This window comes from Anabrus simplex, chromosome 3, assembly GCF_040414725.1.
Source record: "Anabrus simplex isolate iqAnaSimp1 chromosome 3, ASM4041472v1, whole genome shotgun sequence".
NCBI lineage: Eukaryota > Metazoa > Arthropoda > Insecta > Orthoptera > Tettigoniidae > Anabrus > Anabrus simplex.
Window position 1 is genome coordinate 495,126,568 of NC_090267.1, and position 10,852 is coordinate 495,137,419.

At 33.8% G+C, this 10,852-nt stretch overlaps 1 protein-coding gene across 1 annotated transcript in view; it reads left to right on the plus strand.

Annotated features, from left to right (window-relative positions):
• scf (Calumenin scf) overlaps positions 1 to 9,667 on the plus strand; it is a 74,785-nt gene extending 65,118 nt beyond the window's left edge. The window contains exon 6 of the mRNA XM_067143656.2: positions 1,396 to 9,667. Coding sequence (XP_066999757.2) covers positions 1,396 to 1,584 — 189 coding nt within the window. The 3' untranslated portion in view covers positions 1,585 to 9,667. The remainder of the gene's footprint in view (positions 1 to 1,395) is intronic.
• The last annotated feature ends 1,185 nt before the right edge of the window (positions 9,668 to 10,852 follow it).

Consider the following 10,852-nt stretch of genomic DNA (forward strand, 5'->3'; position numbering starts at 1 on the left):
AGTCTGAATTAATAAAAATTAAACATTCATAGCACAGGTTTGATCTTTTTCTGACCAAAATGTGTTAGACCTCCGTAATTAGTCCTGCTTTCATTTGACGTATGTTCTATCTAGACATAAGTATTAATGAGACAAAAAACCCTTAGACCTGTATTATTAGACCTACTGTTATTGGACTTATTTTATTAGACCTCCTGTCATTAGGTGCATTTTCTTTAGACCAACTGACCGTGGATCTGAAAAATTGATGTTTGCAACTTTGCTTAACACAGTGGTGGTGTTGGCGTTTGGTACATTAAAATTCAGATTAACGCTTTAGTCAGTGCTGCACAAAATGGATACAAAAAGGTGATTTTTTAGTTCGAATGGGAATGGTGTTAACGAGTGGGAGGTAAAATCAGGAAGTACCTATTTAAGAAACGTTTATGTGCTTAAAATCTTTAGTGGAAAATCTTCAGTAGCAACATACATAAAAATTAGAAAGACAATGAAAATATAAATCATACATACATACAATGTCAACTCAAAATTTGGCAACATTATTCGTGTTGGCTAGTGACAGATTAAGAGATGAGTGAAAAAGGGCAAGTCATCTGTGGCATGCCATCTGATGTTCACCACAGTCATGCAAGGTGTGTCGTCCTTGCAGAAAGCCCCATTTCTTCTGGTTATCCTTGGATCTCGCAATCCCAATTTGTAGCTTGTTTAAAAGCTTCCATGCAGTTGAGGATTGTTCTTGGTAAGGGGGCAGTTGTTCAAGTTCCACATGGTCTGGGAAATATACAGTTCCATAGTGGGAAATGAAAACAATATGCTAGTAGGCCTACAAGAAAAATACTAAATTTAATCTTTCTACAGTTTGTTTTGCAAGCTTCCAGTCTTGCTGTTATAAAAATGTTTGCTTCACTATTTTCTAATTGAAAATGTAGAATTAGGTCTGTATAATTTTAAAAAATGTTATTTGCTTTGCGTCCCACTAACTACTTTTACGTTTTTGGAGACGCCGAGGTGCCGGAATTTAGTCCCGCAGGAGTTCTTTTATGTGCCGGTAAATCTACCGACGCAAAGCTGACATATTTGAACACCTTCAAATACCACCGGACTGAGCCAGGATCAAACTTGCCAAGTTGGGGTCAGAAGGCCAGCACCTCAACTGTCTGAGCCACTCAGCCTGGCATTAAAACAAATTCTAAATGTAACAGAAGAGAAGAAGGGTTAAATTATGACATAATTTTATGCTCTACTGTGTCCCTAAAATTCTGCTGTCAGGTTTCAAAATATAATGAATTTACTATGGAGATATTTCTCTCATCAAATTATAGTATATTATATTTATACTGATGATTTGCTTCTGTTGATTATACTTCACTGATATGTTCATGAATATAATTGCAGGTGAAGAACTGGATCATTCCTTCAGATTTTGATCATGCGGAAGCTGAAGCTCGTCACCTTATTTATGAGTCAGATTCTGATGCTGATCAGAAGTTAACCAAGGAAGAAATTCTAAATAAATATGATTTGTTTGTAGGTTCGCAAGCTACAGACTTTGGTGAGGCTCTTACACGTCATGACGAGTTTTAATGTGTTCACACAATTGGTTTCAAATATTGTATATATTTTGATAACTCTTAGTGAAAAAATTTTAGACAGTATTTTGAGTCTCTTTTTACTCTTTAATTTCTTATGAACATAACAAACTGATAAAAATAGATTTTTATATATTTATATGTATAGTATTTCTTTACAATTGTTTTCTTCGTTAGATGACTGCCTAGAGGCTTAGATATTTTACTGAATGGCTTATGAATCTTGTACTTGTGAGTGCTTATTTTTTTAAATAATTGTGAAGTATTTAGTGAATGTCACAAAGTTGAATTTGTTTCCACCTTATTCAATATTTTTTTCTTGTTTATGTTTATTTTGTAAATGTCTGTGTGTAGAAAATAATGTTACGGACGAAAGACCTCCGTCCTAATTTATTATAAAGCTTGCTCTAAAAGCTTCTTAATTCTTCTTCTCAAGAACTCATTGTTTCATTACAACTGTTGGGTAAACTGGCTTGAGCCAGATGGGAAAGTCATGAGTAGAACTATTCTAGATATGGGGAAATTGGAATGAGAAATAAACAGTAATGCAGTACCAAATTCATGTTGTTAGACTAATATTTACATAGTTTTGGGAGCTTTAACTGCAATATTCTGATACTTAATTTATGAACAAGTGGTGTATATGACAAATTATCCATTTTGTTGGAATATCTGGAAAGTTAATCCAGTGAAGGGTCATTTTATTGCTGAATCTCGTTAATGAAACAAGTACTAGATCTAGGAGAGTATAGTCTAAGTTTCATCTCTGGCTCGAAACTCTGTGATATTACATGAATTAATTGAAGTGTTGCTTCAGAATTAATGGTTGATCGCAACTGTTGATTTTGGATGAGGGTGTGATAAGTTTTGACATCAAGCTTCATCACATTCAATATTTGACTTTGCAATTCTGCATTAGAATTGTACTAAATTTTTTGCAGTCCTATTTTAGACATTAAGTCACAAAAATGAAAAAAAAAAAGGAGGGGTAAAATGTCTCGCATTGGGATCTTACTTAATAAAATAGAGATATCTGCCATGTATTTCAGTCTCCAACAGAAGTTCAGGTGTTATGATAGTGATCTTTCCAAAATTATCTGTTTTGTAGCATTTCCCTTTGTTAAGTTGTCTAGAGTATTTAAGGGTAACTTTTCATTGGTAGGGAATAAAACTTGAGAGAATTTCATTCCTAATCATTTTTGGCATACTTTTGTTTTGTCAGCATTTTAATGAAAATCTTAGCTTTAAAAAAAAAAAAAAAGCATAAGCAAAGTAAAAGCAAATACAGTGATTAAAGGTGATTTCAATCACAATTTACAAGTGTAATCTGCTGTTGCTTGAGATATCATCATATCCTTTTATATCTTTTTAATTTTACCATAAGCTTTTGTTCATTAGGCTTTGTGTATTACAAAGAATTATAAAAATGTTAATGCTTTGTTCATTTAGTTGTTAAGTTCTTCTAATCTACTTTGCTGTACAAAGTTGGGTATGTAATACCTCATTCAAGCAAAACTCCCTAGCACGATGTTTTCTTTTCTGGAATGTTCATTCACTTGTGAAAGAACAAAAGATTGGGAAAAGTTACCTATTCCAGGCATTAGCAAGGTAGGTTTTAATGATTAATGTGAACATGTATAACAGAAACAAAAACATTTTTGAGACAAAATTATATGATTGGAACATGCCTTAGCCAACAACTTCACAGCATACCAATATTACCAATATTTCCAATTTAGTTTCATTTATATTATTGTTATATGTGTGAAACACTCATTGTAACATTTTGAAGTTCTTATTATAACCTGAACTCAACTTGTATGACAGTTTAAATAAGTCAAGGTAGTGTAATTTGTTGATTGTGCTTGGTATTAGTCATCTGAAGTAAATACCACAAATTCAGGATGATCTCTGTAGAACATCTTAGATAAAAATTGATCCACACTCATCGACCAGATCAGCTCACAGAACGCCTTTCTGTGCTGTGTCTGAACTGTTGTTCTTTAGTTAAAAACTCAATCTGTTAAATGGAAATGCATTTTTATTTCAGAAGTGTCCATGCAGTAGAAATTATGTGGTATCACTCTGTGAGCAAATATCAAATACTAATCAGGACTGGATAAATGATAATCAGAGACATGTGAATACTGTTTTTATGTTACTGTATTTACCCCATTGCTTGGTCTACTGTTAGTCACCAAGATCCTCTTATATCTTCTTCTGCATTACATGCAACTAGGCCTAGTATTAAGTGCTAATAGTTAATCGCCTTCAAAAGTAAACTGAAGAAAATAAAATATGTAATGTGCTAGTACTATTCCTCAAAAAAATGTTTATGAATTTCTTACAGGCCTATATTTGCACTTTGGTTTATCATTTATGCCTGAGAGATAAAGAAAGATCATATTAATAAAGAATTTCAAATTTCATCCAGACCAGTTGGGTGACATTTTGGAAACAAAAATTGTAGGGTTATTATGGCTGAAATAAAATCATCTACGTTGTACCATATTCATAAACGTTCCTCAGATACTTTGTGGTTGAAAAAAAAAGTTATTCTAGTTTGTAATACAGTAGAACCTCGTTTGTTCAGCTCCATTTAGTCCGGATTCGTCGTTAGTCTGGATCAAATTTAGCAAAAATGTTAATACATTTTATTTTATGCAAAAAATATTATTCATTTGTTATACAGAACAAATAATTTAACATAGATTACAGTACTTTATTCCTGAAACTATAATATAAGAGTAAATAACATATTGAAATTTAGTGATTATGTGATTAATAAGTGATTCAGATATAGTACTGCATGCATTATTTTGTATTACCTGTTTATTAGTTATGTGTAGTACTGTAACCTTCAACTTTTTGAAGTGGCTCAGCTATTATTCCTGTAATATTTATTTTCATTAGTCTGGATCACCTCCAGTCCCATTAAGTCTGGAGAATCGAGGTTCTGCTGTACTTTTGCCAGTAACAGATATTTGAAGACTTCCATTCTTTCTTTTCTTCTCTCTTTGTTTCTTTAGAAACAGGGTCCATCTTATATTATGTTGGTTGCACATGAACTTGCCATTTATCTACAAATAGTAGATAAACATATTTGTGATTCTTACCTTGAACAGTGGATTATCATCATCATCACCACCACCACCATTCTCTAACAGCCTCAGCACAAACTAGTAGAGGTGGTAACCCCTGTAAAGACACCCCATATCTATTGCTGAGTAATCATCACCATTTTCATAAACGTTTGTCTTGCCTAATGTCAGAGTCTGCTGTATGACTACTGTCTCCTTTTCATTTGGTTGTGGACGGTATTGGTATATAGATTTCTACTCTTCATGTCATGTAATATAACAGCCCATCATTTCTTAGATCATCTCTTGGACCTCTCAACGATGATTTTCAGCTTGTAGTTCTCCTTTGCATTCGTATTTTCTTCCTCTTGCTGCCATTGTCCTATTTATTGTAGTAGACTCTCACATGTTTTCTCCTGGATCAGCTATCATCAAATCATCCTCTTATATTTACAGTGGAAACAGTCCAATGCAGTGACCTTCTCAGCCTCTGTATGTGCATTTCACCTCTGAGTAATATCGGTTTATATGCAGTAAGTGATATAAAAATGAGTAACTGTGATTCCACAGTTTGTGTATCATATTCTTCATTGAATAAAATACTATTTAGCCTAATAATGATGATGATCATCATTATTTAACCATTTCCAGTTATGTGGGTGCAGTGTAAGAGTGCATTTCTTCCTTTCTTGACACCGATCCACCCCTTTTCCTTCCAGGTCCTACTTCATTTGGGAAATCAGTCTTTTCCTCAGTCAGCCTCTAGGTCTCTTGCCTTTCAGATCTTTTTCAGAATATTTAGTCTAATGATGATTTAAAAAAACTTATGCAGTCCATTTTGAGCTCAGACCTGCCAAAATGACTACTGCCCAGCCAGATGACCTGGAGGTATTTGGAATGCAACATGGTAGGCATGACAACATCCTCTGCCGTATTACCTGGTTTTCATGACTGAGTCTGGTGCCTCTCATATCAGACAGCCCCTCATTTGGTCTCACGAGACTATGTAAACCTCATTCCAGCCCTCGGTCCAGAATTAAAGTCTCTGGGCTGGCTGAGAATTGAATCTAGGATCTCCGGATAAGAAGCATGTGCACTACCCCTACAATACGAGGCTGATGATCTCTCTTTTATATGTCGGGTCATTGACTTTTAATTTAGTGACATATTGAAAACCCTTTATTTTCACAATAAACTTGTGTGTAGTATAATTTTTTCTCTATTCCTTATAAAATGTTTTAGGTTCCTTATGCGTCGTGTTATTCTTACAACATTCCTGTTTTCATTATCTTTAATCATTCATTCTGTTTTTTGCCCTAATATACTGTATAAAAAAAATTAAAACATTCCTTTTATATTCATAAAAGTAAGGCTGTGTTCTTACAGTTTAATTGTAAGAATATAAAAAACCTTGCTTAGTGCCTTTATTTGTTATACTCTATTGCATGTGTTCTGCCTATATTCGATCTTTTAGTATTTGAAATATTTAAGTTACCAGCATCAGAACTCTGAAGAAATATATTTATAATTTAGTATTGTGACTTTTCATGGAATAACACTACTTCAGTTGGAACCAATGTTCATTTACAGTATATCTTGCATGTTATTGCTTTTCAGAGTCTTCGTTTAAAGGAGTATGTTCCTGATCAAACCATGACATGATTAGTGTGACCTCTAAAAGCGAAAGTAATTATTGTCAGTATTGACAGTATTTTTAACCTCAGTGGACCAGTGGTAGCATGTCCCAATTTGCAGATTTGATCCCGGCTGAGGTAGTATTTTTTTGAAGGGCTATAAATCTTGATGCCTGCTTTTCGTCATGTACTCTTTGTCACTTGACAAAATTAAATTGCTTATAGAAATGTATTATCCACCTTTCTTAAAACAATTGTATTGAAAAAGATGGATAATACATCTATACAAGTAAAAGTTGATGTCAATACAGATTCTAATATGAAATACATTATGTGTATAATAAAATTAACTCAGCCATAGAAATTGTCTAGTAGAATTCCCCTCTTGTTGTTAGGCAGGAGCACAATCAGAATGTCAAAATTGGTAAGGAGGCTCCACTTCAGAAGGTCTGCAACTCAACAGCTGAGGTAATATGTTTGTTATTGTTTAGTCGATAGTTTTAATGATATATATAACAAAAATTATCAGTGCAATGTACAATGCTAGAACAAAATTTCCTAAATGTCAATGGTACAATTTGTTTTGCTATCCTGAAAATGGGTGTGATTAAAATATACTACTGTAGTTTTATATTTCAGTTGACTTAAAATGTATCATTCATGTAAATGAAATGGTGTTCAGAGATAAATGTGAACTTCAGTATACTAATATAACCAACAATTACTCTATAATACTAGGTATGCTAAAAAATAGCCTATGTATATGAGCCAAACTGTTTAATCTTACATTCAATATATAACACGTATTTGCCTTGTCAATACTTAACAATTTTTTCATTTTACTATCAACCGTATATGTTTCGAGAGCCCCAAATGCTCTCTTCTTCAGCGATATAAAACATCAAAATACTTTGGATTTGTTACATCTCTAAATCATTAATTCTACCTCATTAACATCATTTATACAATTTAAACACCCATGACACTATTAACCCAAATAATCCTACTGTCCTATGTGTAGGACAGTATAAGTTTTGGTATTCTAGTCTAGTTCACCAATTCTTCGGTGAGTGACTGTTGTCTCCATACCCTTGTTATTGAGTTTTGTTGTCATTTGTGAGTGTTCCAGTATTGTAAGTGCTGACACTGTTGTGCACATTGTGTTCTGATTGGAAGGTAACAAGATATGCTCCGCCATGGCAGACCTTTTGTGGGTATTATTTGCTGTTATTCAAACATACAACTCTGTTATTTTATACGTTCACTGTTAGCATATCTTGGTTACATTTTAGTTACATCTTAGTTATTTCTAATTACAAGGCCTTCATGCCCGCTCAAACTAGACCGTCCTATATAAAGGATGGTGGGATAATACAAAGAAGTTCATTCTAAAACAATACCTGCTACATTTTATTACGATAGTTAGCAACCAACCTACTCATAACGTTAACTGCTTAGTCTGTTGTTTTTGGATTTAGGAGAGGCCATTTTCGACATGGAAAGTCACTAAACCTTGATGAAATCTTGAAGATATTAGAAAAAGCAGCAGCAGATGACCCTTTCCCTGCTCTTGATATATTTATTTCACCTCCAGATATTTTATGTGCATCAGTATATAGGTGGAATCGATCGTTGAGACCAAACTACATCTGTGTACAGAGTAGCCATTCGTGGCAAGAAATGGTACTTTCCAATTATAATGCACTACATCGACATGGCAGAACAGAATCGTGGCTTCTTCACAAGTAAAGTGGAGGAAGCCTCAACCACCTCGCATTGTTACTGCCTTCTTAGAAACAAATAAGTGGGCAACTAAGAGGTAACCAAGTAAAACATCACGAATGGAGCACATTATTCATCCATCAAGAATCTCAAACAAGATGTCAATATTATCACCAGAAGACAACACGGTGCAGAAAGTGTAACATTGGTTTGCATTAAGTGTTTTGTGGCGTATCATACAAAGGAAGGTGCAGTGCTTGATAACTTTTATTTGATTGTCTGATTTATGTGATTCCCTGATAATTTGTCAATATCAAAAAATAAAGTTCCTAATTTAATTTCATCAATTGCAAATGTTAAAACATTCAAGCTCTTCAAATCTTTAGGCTTTTTCAATCATGAAATTACCAGCGTTTTGCCCCAGTGTAGCAGTGGGCTCGTCAGTTGGAATGCTACACCTTTCCAAGATGCTGGCGCTAGTGCACTGTTGAGACACCACTGCAAGCCTCCTACTAAATCTCAATGGAACACATTTGGAGATTTAGGTAATTGGTCCATATTTTAATAGTCTAAGGGATGTTTAAATTGTGTAAATGATGAGGTAGAATCAATGATTTATAGATGTTTTGTACCGCTGAAGAAGAGAACATTTGGGGCTCTCGAAACATGTATGGTTGATAATAAAATAAATTAAGTATTGACAAGGTGGAATGTTATATATTGAATGTAAGATTAAGTTGAAGTTAATACGGACATAATTAATTGACCACTGAGGTTAAAATAATTAATGCCAAACTTTTTCGCAAAGATAGAGTAATACTATCGTGAAATAATATGTTTCTGTAAGTTTATGTTCTGTGTATTCTACTTATCAGAAGTGAACTTTCAATGTTATTTTTATAATAGCTTGAAAACTTCTAAAGGAAAAACTACTTTCATTTTTACTATCCATAAATACGTAGTTTGTGCTTTAATTTTTTCATTTTGATAAAGTTGGTATCCTTTCTGAAAATGCAGATTTCTTTTCCTGATCTTATTTTACTTTTAAATGGCTTCTTTTGTGTAAAAATGTTCTTTTTTGATAGTATGCTGCTTTATACTTTTTTTACTCATAAGATGATGGGCATTTTAAAAAGATGAAATGGTAGACAAAGTAATTTCATATTCCTATATCAAGAACAAATCAAGATATGGAAATTGTTGGTATCTTTGAAAGAGTACTTTTTAATGAATTAATCAATTAAATGGACTTCAATGAAATTGATGCTATTTGGTTTGCTCTGAATATATCAAAACCATGTCAGACTTTCGCTTCAGAGAAGATTGTGCAAAGTGTTGATAATGGCATATATAAGTGTGAAAGATGTTGGTATTTTGTGTTCATTTGCATGTAAAATTGATTACATTAAGTCTGTTTGTCCTCTTTCATGTGAATGTTTAATACGTATTATTTTCTTGTTCATTGCGACTTCAGCAGTCATGTGCCAAAGGTAATCCCAGTGAAACTGTATTTATGAAATATTTGATGTAATGAGAAAATATAGTGAGAATTGTGTCAATGCTTCCTGTTATTGTTTGTATGAATTATATATTATTTTGTAAGGCATTTTCTGTATTTTTCAGTAAATATTTCAATGCTATATATTGTTTTTACATGCATTTTACCTTGATACGTATCACCACTATCACCGAACTCCACCAATGTCAGTCCTAAGATTGGTTTTCCATGGTTTCCCGTTCTGACACCAGGCAATTCAAGATGTGGACAGGCTGTATCTCAATTAAGGCCACGGCCACTTCCTTCCCAGTCTTAATCGTATCCCACCGTCATTGAAAACCTACCTGAGTTAGTATGTTGGACTTCTAACAACCAAAAAGAATATTAATTTTCTTGAAAACTTATTGGGCTTAGGACATTCTATTTAGCATAAAATAATACAGTATATTATGGCAAAACATCCATTACTGTATCTTGGAAAGAGGGACAGTCTGAATATTAGACCATTGTTGTTGTTGTTGTTGTTGTTGTTTGAGTTATCAGTCCATAGACTGGTTTGATGCAGCTCTCCATGCCACCCTATCCTGTGCTAATTTTTTCATTTCTACGTAACTATTGCATCGTACATCTGCTCTAATCTGTTTGTCATATTCATACCTTGGTCTACCCCTACTGTTCTTGCCACCTACACTTCCTTCAAAAACCAACTGAACAAGTCCTGGGTGTCTTAAGATGTGTCCTATCATTCTATCTCTTCTACTCGTCAAATTTAGCCAAATCGATCTCCTCTCACCAATTCGATTCAGTATCTCTTCATTCGTGATTCGATCTATCCATCTCACCTTCAGCATTCTTCTGTAACACCACATTTCAAAAGCTTCTATTCTCTTTCTTTCTGAGCTAGTTATCGTCCATGTTTCACTTCCATACAATGCCACGCTCCACACAAAAGTCTTCAAAAACATCTTTCTAATTCCGATATCAATGTTTGAAATGAGCAAATTTCTTTTCTTAAGAAAGCTCTTCCTTGCTTGTGCTAGTCTGCATTTTATGTCCTCCTTACTTCTGCCATCGTTGGTTATTTTACTACCCAAGTAACAGTATTCATCTACTTCCTTTAAGACTTTGTTTCCTAATCTAACATTTCCTACATCACCTGCCTTCATTCGACTGCACTCCATTACTTTTGTTTTGGTCTTATTTATTTTCATCTTGTACTCCTTACCTAAGACCTCATCCATACCATTCAGCAACTTCGAGATCTTCTGCAGTCTCAGATAAAATAACAATATCATCGGCAAATCTCAAGGTTTTGATTTCCTCTCCTTG